The following is a 16,301-nucleotide window of genomic DNA, read 5'->3' as shown; positions in this document are numbered from 1 at the left end:
GTTCCCCTTTAAAGAGACATTTGCTGTACTAAACATGCGGGACACTCAGTGCAAGCTTGACTTGCAGATGTTTGTCAGTGTCCTGCTCAGACGCACAGCTCTGATGTATCGAAAGTGCATTTTTATAAGATCTTGGATCAAGATGCACTGATTTAGTCCACTGGACACTTATCAGCAATGATGTGACCAGTTCACATTAGATGCAGTTTCTTCGGTTTAATGTCATTCTACATAGCAATCCTTGGCATCATGTTACCATATACGACATTATAATGATTTTAAGAGTACTGGTATTGTGTAAGTACTCTGCTTCGACATATAGTTGATGTACTGGAATCAGTAGGAGTTGGGAATTTTTAAGCACCTCACAATCCAATTCCAATTCAGAGGGCCACAGTGCGACTATAAAATGATTATTGATGCATCTTTGTATTGTATTAATGAAGCAGACTCAGAGGCAGCATCCATTCACTTTACTAGGCCATCACTCTCAATGCAGATCGATGCCCAGAGCACCACAACACCTTAACACAGGCCCCAGTTCACAGAGGTCCAGAAAGCAATAATACACCTTTTTACACGTTTATGTCAGTTATATTGCACCGTCCAATTGGTTCAGCTATAAGGAATGCACAGCCCAGTCTTACAAAACTGTTAAAAGTGATCATAATGTAGAGAATTGGGCTTAAAATTTCCAATTACTGACTTTTCTGCATCGAGACATTGATGTTTTCCCTCTGTCCTAGGAATCCAATTCAGGACAGAAAATTGGCATATCTGTAATTAGGACAAATACATTATGTGAAGGTAAAGTGGTAGCACTACTCTCATCAACGTTAAAAGCAGTGTAGTTTTTAGTACGGAGTCACAAGGTGCAAATGTATGGAATGGCACCCACAGGAGGCAGATGACGACTTCACACTTCTGGAGATACTAAAATCTTTGTGGGTGGCCATGTGAAGTCACAAGTGATCAGGCATGTGGTGGTGGAAGATAGATGGAAGTTTATTTTCTGATACCAAAGTTCTGTTGTACCACTGACACTAACCTCCACTTTTAGGGCATTGTGCTGGCACACGAGAAGTGATGCATCTTCTGTTTTCTGTTTGTCTGGTGCACACATTTTTAATAGGAACGGGCCCTAATCCATTTAACACAGGTGTTGTTGTGCTGTCACACTTGACCCCTCCCCCTCCCCTCCCCCCTTCTCGCAGGTTTGCTGTTGTTGGTTAACTGCCTGCTGTGCCGGGCCTACAGTATGCTGCGGGCAGCCAAGGTCACACACAGCAACATGCTTCAGGGGGTCTTGCGTGCTCCGCAGGCCTTCTTCGAGAGCAACCCCACTGGGCGGTTACTAAACCGCTTCAGCAAAGACATGGATGCTATAGACTCCCACATCCCAGATAATATTGACATATGGATGCGCACTTTCTGGTACACACTGAATGTGCTGCTCATATGCTCTGCCCTCACCCCAATGTTCCTCATAGTCATAGCCCCATTAATGGTGTTCTATTGGTGGGTTCAGGTAAATAGGAAACAAGTCTGCTAACTCATTAATACAACATGCATGTCTGAGAGTGTGTGTGTTGGTAGACTGTTGCATGTGGTTGAAGCAGTCACTGTTTTACTAGCGCTGTAGGTGGAGTGTAGTTTGGTCTCTGACAGTCCAGTAGTCATAGCTGACCGGGGCCTTAAAGGGACTGTTCACCCCAAAATGAAAAAGAAAAGTTTCCTCTTAACTGTAGTGCTATTTATCAATCTAGATTGTTTTGGTTGCTGAGTGTTAGAGATATCGACCGTTGCAATGTCTGCCTTCTCTCCAATGAAATGGAACTAGATGGCACTCAACTTGTGGTGCTCAAAAGAAAATAAATATGAAAAACTTAACAGAAATGTCTTATTCCAGAAATCACGATTTTCTTTCTACTGAACTACAAACACCAACCAAATCACTGCGTAGAGGAAAGCATGCATCTACTCATGGGCAAGAGGCTCATGGTCATGACAGCGCGAGTTGTAAATATTTATTAAACTCCTCGGCTGAGCTGTAATGTCAGCTAGATCAGGTGAGGTTACAGTAGATGCATGCTTCCTTTTGGGCAGTGATACAGATGGTGGGTGTAAATAACTAGTTCCTGCATGGAACTGCTCACAACATCTGTGGATTATCTTGAGCAACTGGGTCATGATTTCTGGAAAGAGACATTGCTGTTGAGATTTTCAAGTTTATTTTTTTGGCGCTTTGAGCAGTCCCCAAACCTGAGTGCCATCCAGTTCCATTATATTGGAGAGAAGACAGACACCTATACGGCCGATATCTCCAACACTCAACAACTCACACCCAAACTATCTAGATTTCTAAATAGCACTACAGGTAAGAGGAAAAATATGTATTTTGATTTTGAGGGCAAACCCTTGAATGGCTCAGTAGCCAGTTGTAGTGTAAGGCCCTGATCACACAGACAGCGTTTTAGCAGTGGGAGGCGACTTTTTGTAATTGTTTTCAATGAGAATGAAGCTTTTTACTCGCTGTTTTTGCGTCGCTATGCGAATTGCATGTCTGCACTCTAGGTGTCTGGCATTTTTGCCAGAGCTATCTGAACTCCTCGAGATGAAAATACTTCAGCTGAAAGCAGAAAAGTGCCTCACGTCATCTCCATTTTCCCCCCATTGTCCAATCAGATGATTTGAGAGGCGGTCCTTCTGTGGTGGTCACGACAACAAATTTACAGTTGATAAACAATGGAGGAGAAAGTGGTGGTAGTGGTTGCTGGATACCCAGAGCTATACGGCCCAACAAAATACAGCAGGTTATCAAACTGTCCCAGAGTCATCCCAAAATATGCCTGGAAACAGCCATCATGGAGGTGAAGCTCCTAGACCAACTGGTGGTACTCTCAGTGATCCACCCTCTTTTTTTAGGATCTCATGTACCCACACAGATCTCCGTTTATCTGTGACCAACAAACTGTTTGCTGACAGCCTCTCACCCTTAACCAGAGCTACAGCAAGTACCCTCCGTCTGTCCATTTTAGTAACTAGATACAAATTACTAGTGGCATTTAATTTTTTTTAAAAAGTTAGTGCAGTGCGCCTCGCCTTTGAAACTTGAAAAACACTTTCTGTGTGATCAGGGCCTAAGACTGTGGAAAATGTAGTCAGCATCAATTTTTTTGGCAGATTAAAATTCTAGTTATATCACATTTATTCTCAGAGACAGGGCTACTCTGGAGGCGGAAATAATCTCACTAGTTATGCTCAACATGTATATTTATTAAATTCATACAGGAAGTGCAATGTCCAGTGGTGACTACACTTGGGTTTTGCTACTCAGCTTTTTACTAACTGAAAGAAGCTGCCCACAGTAGGTTGTAATACAACCCAAATTAAAAAAAAGTTGGGATGCTGCGTAAAACATAAATAAAAGCAGAATGCAATGATATCCAAGTCCAAGTCCAAGTTGTTTTTTGTAAATATACACTCATCTTGAGTTTGATGCCTGCAACACATTCCAAAAAAGTTGGGACAGGGGCAACAAAAGACTGGAAAAGTTGTGGAATGCTCTAAAAACACCTGTTGGAACAATCGACAGGTAAACAGGTTAATTGATAACAGGGTAGTATAATGATTGGGTATGAAAAGGACATCCTCATAAGGCTCAATCCTTCACAAGCAAGGGCAGCGCAGGTTTCACCAATTTGTGAAAAGAAATGCATGAGCAAATAGTCCAACAGTTTAAGAACATTTTTTAATGCACAATTGTAAGTAATTAAGAATTTCACCATCTACATTCATAACATCATCAAAAGATTCAGAAAATCTGGAGAAATCTCTGCATGTCAGGGGCAAAGCTGAAAACCAACACTGCTCATGACCTTTAGCTCCTCAGGTAGCACTGCATTAATAACTGTCATGATTATATAAAGGATATCACTACTTGGTCTCAAAAACGCTTTGGTAAACCATTGTCCGTAAACACAGTTCGTCGCTTTGTCTACAAATCCAACTTAGGACTCTAACATGCAAAGTAAAAGCCATTTATCAACAACATCCAGAAACGGTGTTGACTTCTCTGGGCCTGAGCTCATCTGACATGGACTGACACAAAGTGGAAAAGCGTGCTGTGTTCTGACGAGTCCACATTTCAAATTGTTTTTGGAAATCATGGACATCAGGTCCTCCAGGCTAAAGAGGAAAAGGAACATCCAGATTGTTACCAGCTCAAAGTTCAAAGCCAGCATCTGTGATGGTATGGGGGAGTGTTGGTGCCCATGGCATCATGGGTAACTCACATCTGTGGCACCATGAATGTTGAAAGGTACAAATAGGTTTTGGAGCAACATATGCTGCCATCCAGACGACCTGTTTTTCAGGGATGTCTCTGCTTTTTCCAGCAAGACGATGCAAAGCCACATTCTGCACATGTTCCAGCAGCATGGCTTCATAGTAAGAGTTCTGGTACTAGACCGGCCTGCCTGCAGTTCAGACCTGTTTCTCATTGACCATTTGTAGTGCATTATGAAGGACAACATACAACAATAAAGACCCTGGACTGCTGAATGGGAAAGAATTTAACTTTCAAAACGTCAACAATTAGTGTCCTCAGTTCCCAAACACTTACTGAGTGCTAAACATGCCCTCAACCCAACTTTTTTGGAACGTGTTACAGGCATCAAATTCAGAATGAGTGTGTATTTACAAAAAAGTCAGTGAGGTTTATCAGTTTGAGCATTAAATCTTTGCACTGCATTCAATTAAATATAGGTTAAAAAAAGAATTTGTAAATCATTACATTCTGTTTTATTGATATTTTACACAGCGTCCCAACTTTTTTAGAGTTGGGGTTGTACATCTAGGTGAGCTCAAGTCTTTTCCCAAACATACTTGCTGGTCTGCATAGACCTCTGGTGCCAGGAGAGACCTCTATGCCAGTCAGGCTTGCCAGATAGCTACAGTAACTTGTGCCCACTGAGGTTTCATGAGGTTATTTCTGCCACAGGAGCTGCTCTGTCTGTTGGGAGACTGTGGTGTCAGAGCTGGGTGAACTGTGGTAGCTGGAGAACAGCAGTTGTTAATGGTGGTGTGTGTAGTGTTCATTGCTGCAGTACTGATGAATTTTTAACAATAACAAGGCAAACTCTAAATCATCCAACACTCATTTTTGCAAAAATAACTGCTCGTGGTTTGCATAATGAAGAATTATTAATGTGACTAGAATGTTAGATTTTACTAACTTAAAGACAAATCATCGTCCTTCTTTATGTTTATTTTGGACACTGTTGTGATTAAGAACTAACAAGTGTAGGTGGTCACATAAAAGGTTTTCATTAGTGTTTCACTGGCCATTTTAAATTTGAGAATACGATATGTGGTGATCAAAACAAACAATCCTGTACCTGACCTCAAGATGGCACAGTTTGGCATATTTCAGCTATTACATCTGGTTAAAGGAGCTCAATTTTACACATGAGCCCAGTTAACTTGTCACAATGAGTACTAATCAGCCTTTGAAAACAGCTGTATAATGTTTTCTGTGGGGCTCTGGGGGGAGCTTCCCTACATAATGTCATCAGCTCGGGCTTGAGACCTTAATAGAAAGAACGTAAGAAGTAACTGCAGGTGCTGAGTTTGAAAGTATCTGGTGCTTTAGGAGCTTGACCCATACCAGGGAATAAAAGTCAGATTCAGCCTCTGCTGCTTTGGTTTTGACTGTTCTTTTTTTAACCTTGTGATTGCCCAGACTTTATTGAAGTGACACTAAATCATTTGAGCCTTTTTAACCAGGTAGAGATCACACACAATTTCATATCAGTCTGTGCAATGTACGGTGCCTATTCACTATACATAGGCTTTTGTCTAACCTTAACAGGACAGTTTAGCCCGCAAATGACTATTTGAATATCAGTTACTCACCCCATGTTTCATTGAATTCAGGAAGCCTCTGAGGTGAACTAAGAATCCAAAACAGTGAAAATCCTTGATAAATTGATGTTAGTTGGAGTATACCTTTAAGGATCATGCAGACTTTGAGGATAAGAAAAAGTCAATCAAGCTTATAAGCATTTCCTAAATGTGCTTACACTTATAAATCTGTTACATTGTATATGATCAGTCACAATCAGCTGTACTAACACAAACCTCATATTATTCCTATAGCTTTGTCTTGGCATCCATCATGCATGGCCTGTGTCTTTGCTGCATCATTCGTCTATAACCTTAGCTTCTGTTTGAATGATATATGTCGAACTTCTGCAAATGAAAGCCAAACCGCTTACTAAATCAGCATAATGGCACATAGAGATACTAAGCTAAACTAAACTTCTAACATTTTCAAAGTAATTGCAGCTTTCATTAGACTAAATTCATCAGTGAGAAATCTTTGAGATGAAAAACAAAACACCTGCAGTTTGAAATAGCACACATTTTATTTGCTGTATAAAAATTGACAAAGTTTTTGTGCAACAAGTGATTACTTGTTCTTCTGGCTTCACATGCAGTATAAAGACATTCCTGAGGAGAGCTGATTTATATTTAGACTTTGTATTCGTCACTTCTGTGGAGCTTATGTAACCTTCGCTGGCTTCCTATCAAAAATGTGTAAATTGGAATATCAAATGAGCTCTGCAGGTGTTTTGTTTACACAGGCTTTCTTTATTATCCTGCATGCGTGCGAGTGTGTATGCGTGTGGGCTCGTCTGTGTGCATCATAATTGTTTTTGAATATCTGGGCATCTGTGACACCATGTTCAGTTGTAATGTTGTGTTTTGTTTCTCTCCACCTCAACCCCTGTAGAGATTTTATGTTGCCACGTCTCGGCAGCTAAAGCGTCTGGAGTCAGTCAGCCGCTCTCCCATATACTCCCATTTCTCTGAGACCGTCACTGGATGTAGTGTAATCCGAGCCTATGGCAGACACTCTGCCTTTGTTCTGATGAGTGATATGAAAGTGGATGAAAACCAAAAGAGTTACTACCCTGGTATAGTGTCCAACAGGTAAGTGTCCTGTTTCAGCTCAGCAGAGCAGCAGCTGTGTTCCAGTATTGTTGTCTCCTCTTTTATCCTTCTGTACACAGACACTGGTGTGATGGATGAGGCCTTTAGAGGAATAGTTAGGATTTTTTCAGGGAGAACAGTTATTTACTTTCTTGAGTTAAATGGGCATATTGACACCACTATCACATATGCACAGTAAATATGAAGCCAAAGTGCAGCCAGCAGCCGGTTGTCTTAGCACAATGACTGGAAACGATCTAAGGGTAAAAATGACAATTTGTTATTTTACAGGCGGTTATGTGAAGGCCTGCTTCTTGTCTGGTCACAGAAATATTGTACCCCCATAAAACCACAATTTCACATTTACACTTATGTGTCAGTGAGGATGAAACAAACAACATTAAACATTTAAATAGTCACCTTTAGATGCTGGTTTGTGGATAATACACTGTAAAATGTGACAAGTTGATCAAACTAAAAAAAAAAAAAAAAAATCTAGGATACTGGTTGCCTTGAAAAAGGCAAAAAAATATGACCACTAGTCTTAAGTTATGTTACTTTATATTTAATCATAAAGTTTAAGATTTAGTTGTATGTACTTAATTTTGTGAGGTTGTTACAAATTAAAAATGACAAGTGAAATGAACTTGTTCTAAGTGTTACTAACTTAAGTAAACAAAGTCTGAAAACAAAGCTTCAGCCAACTTACAAGCTAAATAAAACATCAAACTATGCATATCATACATATGCTTTGAACTGTAACAAACAACACTGTAGTTGTTGACAATCACATGTCAGTATTCATGACATGTTGACAAAACAGAATTTGCAGATATCCTTACTCCACCACATACAAAATCTCATGTGTCATGATCAAGTTAAGTCAGACTAACCTGAATACCTTAAGTAGCTAACACTCTGAAAGAACACGTTAATTTCACTTGTTATTTTTACATTGCAACAACTTCATCTAATTAAGTAAATACAACTAAACTTTACGTAAAATTAACAATAAGAAATAAATTTAACATAATTTAAAATCTGGGTAAGGCAAAAATAAATATTTGGCCTGAGTTTGTCACATTACAGGAAAGTGTGTTATTAACCACCCAACCAGATTTGGATGATTTAAAAACTTTTCCAAGTATATAAATTAGGTTTCAGTATTGCTAAAAAAAAAAATTAAAAAAAAAAAGCAGTATTCTCTGCTCTGAAACACTAGGGGCGTTTCTGCTGAAGGCGCTGCATAGAAACAGACTCTTGTTAGCATCTAACCAGTAGAACACAACATGTACATTTGTGATGGCTCTTTCTTGTGTTTTTATGATAGTGAGATTTAAAACAGAGTTATTTATTCATTTAATTATTAGACTAAGAGAGCTAAGACAGCATGTAGAACGTAGCGGACTTGTCGGATTCTACAGTGTAGAGATGAGAGGTATCAATCTTCTCATCCAACTCTCAACAAAAAATCAGGTGTATTTCCTAAGTATTTTTTAAAAGCAACAATGTGCATGTTTTTACCTAGCTACCACATTATGTGTAGGTTCATTTAATTGTAAAAGGGAGAAAGGCACCTCTTCCTTCAAGCAGCTGTTTTTGTACTAAGTAAGTTTGGTAAGTGGATAGGATCTCCTTGGATCCACATTTTTTTACTAGGATGGCGAAGACATGACCCACCCTACTCTCCCTGTAATTGGCTGGTACTCGTTGCCTTTGTTGTTGGTTGGATTGCTTAGATTTAGAGATTGGGAAGGGTAAGAATGTCAGGGTAACCTAACCAGAGGGTAGGGTCAGTCATGCCTTCCACAAAACTCCTCAAAGCTAGCTCAGCTCTTTGGCACTGCTTTCCCTTTATTTTCTCAATGCTTCATCTGTATGTGCATACTTATTATGTTTTATGTTGTTACAATGTATGTTGACAATTTGAAGAAAAGATCAGAAACAGAAACTAGCTCGCTAATCTCAGTAGCCTACAGACATCATGGCAGAGGCGAAGAGAGTGAAAAGAACGTTGACGGAGGATGCAAAGAAAAGTAAAACAAGAGAATCGCTGAACAAGAGGCCCGACATGACTGAACTAAAACAAACTCATGCAGGGAGTTTTGTCGTTTTTCCAGATGCTAAAAATCACATTGAAATGCTAGCAAACTATGTAAAATTACATTGGCTGAAAACGCTGGTCGTATTTCCTGTCATACCAAAGGCCCAGTTCCAGAGTTCTCCATTCGGTCTAAATCAAGACTGTAACCCGTCTGTAACACTCTGTCCTGCAGGTGGCTTGGAGTGCGTATTGAATTCATTGGGAACTGCATAGTGTTGTTTGCTGCTCTGTTTGCTGTGACTGGAAAGGAGAACCTGAACCCAGGCCTCGTGGGTCTGTCAGTGTCCTACGCTCTACAGGTACACTACAAACTAACCACTGTAATATGATCTATCCATAGCATTTAACTGTTAATACAATAGCTTATGTAAATTAGAAGCTGAGTTTAGTTTTGTGTATAAGCAAGTTAGCTCCATATATGGTGTCTATGTTACCAGATGTGACTTCAATATTATAATGGATAGCATTAAGTCAATAGTACCCATGTCTTCGTAAACTTTGACGATGTTACAAAATAACGTAGGGAACCTATTTAGGTCATACTGTGTTTAAGGTTTCTGCTAGAACATGTTTCCATGCTTTAATCAAACTAAATGGTCATTTTATTATTATTTTGCTCATACTGTCTGTGCTGGAACACCTGTATTCACTCTTTGTCTGAAACACTCTGTTTCAGCACCTGCCTCTTTAACCCACCTCCCAAAAAAGCCCAGTCTGCCTCGATTGGTCAGCAGTTCTGCGTCTTCCCTATCTCTGTGTTGCCGCAGAGGCACTTTTTCTCATCAAAAATCACCAATAAATTCTTCTAAACACAACTGAATATGTTTCAGCAGGAATACGATGGGAAATTGGGGAGAAAGTAACAACATCAACAACCAAATTTATATGTTTCCCTGACATTAGCATGGCGCTACATGTAGCAGTGTGCTTGCAGCCTGACAATGACAGTGTATAGCTGCACTTTCTCCCTTTAAAAATCACCAAAAAGCTTCTAAACACAACCGGACATGTTTCAGATGGAATTTGATCCGAAATTGGGGAGAAATTTACAACAACGGCAACCAAATTTACATGTTTTCCTGATGTTAGCGTGTAGCTACATGTAGCAGTGTAGGCTACATATTGTAGACACTTGTAGTGGTATGCCTGGAGCCGATGACCATTTAAAGAAATCTGACGTCAGCTTGTAGCCAAAGTAGGAAAACATTTTAAAACAGTTTGAGGCCTGAGGTTTTTCTCACAGGGATAATTTTTAGTTTATGTTAGCAATGAGTACAATTATTGTGGGTAATGTGTAATTCTGAATTGGTCATACTCACTGAGAATTACCGCCCAGTGCTGCAACAGTTACACTCAGTAAGGAGTCTGTAAGCCATTCATCTACCTTTAACTATTTCAACCATTCATCCACCACTTGTAGCTACTCATTTCCTGTGGTTGGCTAATTATTTCAACCTTTACATGACTAATAGCTAACTGTTAAGACCTCTCTGTTCTGCCCTGCTCTGCTTTTCGGGCACTCTAAATTGCAATACATGGTGTTCTGGAGTTACAGTTGATTTAATATGTGGATGTTTTTTTAACCAAAACATAATTTATGATTTTTCGAAATAGTTGAACTACTTCATAATCTTTCCATGTACCCTCAGTAAGAGCAGAAGTACCCACTATGGGACACTGAAATATGTTGTATGGCATTGTAACAACACTTGGCGGTGTTGTTTTCATAGGTGACCATGTCTCTGAACTGGATGGTGCGAATGACTTCAGATCTGGAGAACAACATAGTAGCAGTGGAGAGAGTGAAGGAGTACTGTGAGACCAAGACAGAGGTATCTGATATTGTGTGTGTGTGTGTGTGTGTGTGTGTGTGTGTGTGCTCGTGTGTTTCCCTTACTAATATCCTACAGAAGCTAAAAGCTGAAGTTGGATTGTGCGTGTTTTCTTTGAAAAGTAAAATAGTGTTGGCTTTGTGCTGCAGTTAAAAAGTAGGAATTTACCCACATTCCAAAAAACTGTCCTGCTGCCAAGTCATGTTCTCAAACAACACAAGACCTATAAACTATAACTAGATCCAGAAATGTTAGATTACCTAACAAGGGCCCTTGTGTTACAAGACAAACAGGGCATTTGTACTGTACACAGTGTACTTTTTCAGCAGCCATCACAGAAAGTGCCCCATCTATAGCTGGTAGAGTTGTTAGTGAAAGCTTTTGTTTGGAGCATCCCGTGTGTCTCAGAGGTGAAATAAATGTTTGGCAGCTCTGAGTGACTCTGAACACACACAGTTCCAACTCTCTGAGTTTTTCGAGTGATAAACAAATCAGTTCTGCTAAAAGCCAAGCAGGCTGATGAGTTGTTCAGAAAGTTTTCCTAGTCAGAAATGTTGTGTTTGTGTTCACAGGCCCCTTGGGAGGTGGAGGACAAGAAGCCCCCACCTGAATGGCCCACGAAGGGGAACGTGGAGTTCCACGACTACAGCGTTCGGTACCGAGAGGGACTGGACCTCGTCCTGAAGGACCTCACTCTGAATGTCAAAGGAGGAGAGAAGGTGGGGAGGGTGTGATGAGGTGATCAATAAGCAGTATTGGGTCAACAGGGTTCACTGATCACAGCTCTGTGTATGTTTCTGTACAGATTGGTATTGTAGGTCGTACAGGAGCCGGCAAGTCCTCCATGACACTCTGCCTCTTCAGATTGCTGGAAGCTGCAGCAGGAGAGATCACCATTGACGAGGTGAAGATAGCTGAGATAGGCCTGCACGACCTGAGGTCCAAACTCACCATCATTCCACAGGTACACAACACATTCACACGCACATTCCTCACAAGATGGGTGAGAGTTAAAAGTTTGGTTTGACAGATGTCAAATTTTAAAGCCCAGTACATTTGTTTTGACCTGGAGCCCCTGAAAGCACCATTTACTTCTATTAATTAATCACAGTTCTCCACATAATATAATTTTTGACAGCAGCATTGCTGACATTGTGTCTCAGGTGGTGGTTGTTCCACTTCTCTGAGACTCTAGCACATAACGTAAAAATCTTATATATGTTCAGTCTGTACAAGAAGCTCAATGTCAAAACTACAAGTTGTGGTTTCCCTGGGCTGTAAATGGTGCTGTCTCTTGGTTTGGAGTAACTTCCTGTTGTCCTGTTCTCATCTTGAGGTTTTTTAAGCAACCACTGACAACCAGGAAGTCACTTCTGTGGCCATAAAGTGAGAAGTGTAAATACTCTTGGTTTTTACTGCGCATTACTAAAAACTACTAAAACTACTATCAAGACACTGAAAATTACACAATTTCTCTCATTTCTGTGCCACAGGAGCCTGTGCTGTTCTCAGGCACACTGAGGATGAACCTGGACCCATTTGATAAGTACAGTGATGAGGAGGTGTGGGCAGCTCTGGAACATTCTCACCTCCACAAGTTTGTCAGCAACCAGCAGGCAAAGCTGGAGCTGGAGTGTTCAGAGGGAGGAGAGAATCTCAGGTTGGTTCAGAGGGAGAGAGATGCAGTAAAGCAGCATTTAAATGAACAGGTGTAGTTCTCTGTGGCGCTGTGTTTCATGTGTTGTGTGCTGGTGTATCTGCAGTGTGGGCCAGAGGCAGCTGGTGTGTTTGGCTCGAGCACTCCTTAGGAAGACGAGGATCCTCATCCTGGATGAAGCTACAGCTGCTATCGACCTGGAGACAGATGATCTCATCCAGTCCACCATTCGCACTCAGTTTGAAGACTGCACCGTCTTCACCATCGCTCACAGACTCAACACAATCATGGATTACACAAGGTTCAATATATATGTGAATATTTGATTTAAACTTTAAACACCATAATTTTAACTATCTGAACTAATTTCTTTAACAGCAGTCAGCTACAAGACAAACAGTTTTCAGTTTCTCCATATTCATGGATATGGAGGACATCACAAACATTCAGTGTTTATCACCAGAAGTCACTGTGTGTATTCTTTGGCTCTAACAAACACACAGAGTGCATTTCCTTCTTTATAAAACATTTGCAAAACAGATTTTTCATGGGGTATCTTAAAAGCTGTATCTTTAGCATCCATTTTACTACTTTGTATTCTTCTTCACTGCTTTTGTTGGCCAAGTTTCTTGGCGTGTTACTGTCACCTATTAATCACTGAAATAGTGTGAAACCATTGGCAGTAATGTATAATATGTCACTTGCATGTTAGTCTCACATTGACAGACGCACCACTCGCAGTTTGTTTTAGCGCTATGCCAGCGCTGGAGATAGGTCTGGCTCAACCCATCATATTTCTGCACTCTGGGCTGTTTGTTTTTCTTTAACCCAATCATAATCATCTTGAGCAACGCTACACTCAGGATGCAGCGATTGTGCTCTTGCAAAAATAGTTTTGGGAAGGATTTTATTTTAGTGAAACATTTGCACTTGGTTAGGTGAGCTGTGGCATTAATCCTCTGAACCCTGCACTGTTTCAGGGCGTTTTTTGATCCTGTCACATTTTGCATGCTGTGGTCAGTTGCTAACTGGGAGGTTGTTGTTGTTTCACGTGCCAACCGTGATTTTTAAACACGGTAACGCACTGATAGTGTCTAATGGCAGGCATATACTCACAGTCTAAATCCTGTTTGTCAGACTACTCTCATGTGCGTCTTACAACCACCTGCCAGCCACATGAAAATATGAACATCTTGCAAACTTAACATCCCAACTAAACATCTTGTCATTCTGTTTGTGCACTGCTGGACAAGTTAGAATAGGCAGTAGAATATGCTGTGTTCTAAATGATTAACTGAGGGGAGGTGAGTGTTCCTCGCAGTCAAAATAGTCATTAATTAATGTCAGCTGCAAGGTAAGTTTTAGAATCCATCAGTGACGAAGGCTGTGTGAGGAAGGAGGATGCTGTTTTTCCTTTTAATCATAACTTTTCTGCTCACAGCTGTTCTAGCGGTGACACAGCTCCCTCAGGCACACCAGGTGCCAAATATTGTGTAACCATCGTGGCTCTTTTCCAGTCCTGTCATGTCTGAATGAAGTCATGAGCGTTATTTATGTAGTGGACACCTCTGCCTGAATAACAGAAAGAGCCATTACTTCAACAGATAAATGACAAAGACAGCAATGTTACATACTTCATGTCTGAAAAGTATAAAACATATAAATGTACATATTATGTTTTATTTTATTTAAACATTACATAAATTATTAAACCTTGTGAACCTCATAAAACAATACTAATGCCATGCCAATAAGGAAAAAATAATTTGATGATAATAAGAAGGTGAAATTTATCCATGTGTATGTAGATGCATGTGTCATTGTTCTGAAAGGTATCCAGGCTTTGTAAATGACTCGTTCTCTCCTCTCTCTTCTTGCAGAGTGCTGGTGTTGGACAAGGGAAAGATAGCAGAGTTTGACACTCCGACAAACCTCATATCACAGAGAGGAATCTTCTACGGCATGGCTAAAGATGCAGGATTGACACAGTAGAACCGCCTTTTCTCCCGATGTTACAAACAGGGTTGAGGATGAGCTCAGTTCGCTCTGACTCTGGGTTTCAAACCTGCCAGTGGAACTGAAGAGTACTCTTAATGTGCACTTGGTATTTTTTCAGGGCACTCACTGCTGGTTTTGAATTAAGCCTGAACTCTGTTGCAAACTTGGATCAATTAGCAGTTTCAAACATTTGTAGTGTTTGCCTGAACCCACATCAGGACATCAACATACCCTTCTGTGATTGTCTTAAGTTCCTGGCGCTGACTCTACTGTCCTGGGTGGCAAATGTCCCTTTGGAATATAAATTGGAAAAAACAAGCCATATGTACAGACACTAGTTGATCCAAGTCTGCCCTTTAGTGCCTTCTGCCAGTGGGATGAAGAAAGCCAGTGAATGTATCATTTTCTATTCGGCTGTCTGCTGCAAAATTAAATAAAAAGGAGGAACTTTTTTATTTTATTTTTTTCTACAAAGAAAAATACTGTGCCACTGTACTTTCCTCATAAGAAAAATACACTTTTGTGATAAACCCACTTATTTTTGTACTGTACCATTATTTAAGCTACTTTATAAAGAATTGTCTCAACTAGGGAAGTTTGCTCAGTTAATTATGTGATTCTTTTGTGAACCAAATCTATTAAAACTTGAATTCTGTACCACCAAAATATGAAATATGATAATGCCTTTATTAAAAAAAAGGAAGAACAATGATTGTGTGCTGTCTTGGTGTGATATTCCAGCTCAGGGTAATCAAATCTATTGTCCTAATGATCAAAGTGTAGAACGCACATAAACAAGTAGAGCAACAACTCTCAAAATGCAGCAGAATTTTAGAAAAGTTACACTTTTATCAAAAGGTGTTTTTGCGTGTAATATTTTTTAGATAAAATTGTCTTTATTAAAGTGGGATGTTGCCAGTTTATTAGGTACAGCTAGAGTGTGCTCACAGTCAGTGTTTCTTAAACGTTTTGCACCACGAACCACCTTAAAAAATATTTGTCTCTCCCAGTATCACCATCATGACTGACATTTAAACACAGTAGCATAGACCTACCCTGTTCAGCTACGGACAGTTCAAACAGGAGGTTTATTCCTGTTAATAAGATTATTTATTGAGGCAATCTCAAAACCCATCAGGTATTATGTGATTGCAATATAGCCTCTGGGGGCAATGGCCAGCACGGCCAGACTTGGGCAAGACTTCCCCTTCCTTGCGTCGGTCGTGGTTTACAGTCCAATTAGCAACTTGAGAAAGGTGCAGACAACATTTCAGCTGATCTCCATAAACAGACATCTGCATATAAATGCAGCTATTTCAGGAAGAAAAAAAAAGCTAATAAAAATCTAAATCATTGACAGACAATAGCCCATGGGTTCTGAGATTGCATTTCAGCCAATGTATTCCTCCTCTTTTGCTCTCCACCCTAGTTGTTTGCTTGCAAGCCACCAAGGATTTATTTGAGTCTGAAAAGTTAAAGGGCCAGTGTGTAATATTTGGCATGGTTTATTGTCAAATCTGAATCTGAATCTTCTACCCATTAATATGTTTATATAAGTGTATAATCGCTATAAAATAAAATTCGTTTGGTTTTCATAGCCTTATAATTATGCTTTTATATATATATAGCAAGGGTCTTGCTTTAGAGAGGTCGCCATCTTGCGCCGCCATGTATGTACCGCAGCCTGAGCGGACAATCCAGCCAGCCAGAGAAC

The 16,301-nt window shown here is 40.1% G+C and overlaps 1 protein-coding gene across 5 annotated transcripts in view; it reads left to right on the top strand.

Moving 5' to 3' along the window:
- The window catches only part of abcc3 (ATP-binding cassette, sub-family C (CFTR/MRP), member 3), a 77,000-nt gene extending 62,108 nt beyond the window's left edge, over window positions 1-14,892 (top strand). For 2 of the 5 annotated variants that reach the window (XM_050060505.1, XM_050060509.1), the window contains 9 exons: window positions 1,215-1,528; window positions 6,797-6,996; window positions 9,273-9,399; window positions 10,831-10,932; window positions 11,505-11,651; window positions 11,738-11,896; window positions 12,426-12,592; window positions 12,696-12,890; window positions 14,470-14,892. In XM_050060505.1, the coding sequence (XP_049916462.1) occupies window positions 1,215-1,528; window positions 6,797-6,996; window positions 9,273-9,399; window positions 10,831-10,932; window positions 11,505-11,651; window positions 11,738-11,896; window positions 12,426-12,592; window positions 12,696-12,890; window positions 14,470-14,581 (1,523 nt within the window). In that variant the 3' untranslated portion in view covers window positions 14,582-14,892. Of the gene's footprint in view, window positions 1-1,214; window positions 1,529-6,796; window positions 7,001-9,272; window positions 9,400-10,830; window positions 10,933-11,504; window positions 11,652-11,737; window positions 11,897-12,425; window positions 12,593-12,695; window positions 12,891-14,469 lie in introns of those variants that run through there. The other 3 variants (XM_050060506.1, XM_050060507.1, XM_050060508.1) reach the window with 3 other exon arrangements.
- The last annotated feature ends 1,409 nt before the right edge of the window (window positions 14,893-16,301 follow it).

The sequence above is a fragment of the Epinephelus moara genome, chromosome 13, assembly GCF_006386435.1.
Source record: "Epinephelus moara isolate mb chromosome 13, YSFRI_EMoa_1.0, whole genome shotgun sequence".
Lineage (NCBI taxonomy): Eukaryota > Metazoa > Chordata > Actinopteri > Perciformes > Serranidae > Epinephelus > Epinephelus moara.
Note: the sequence above shows the minus strand (reverse complement) of the source record. Positions and strands in the feature narration are given on the sequence as shown.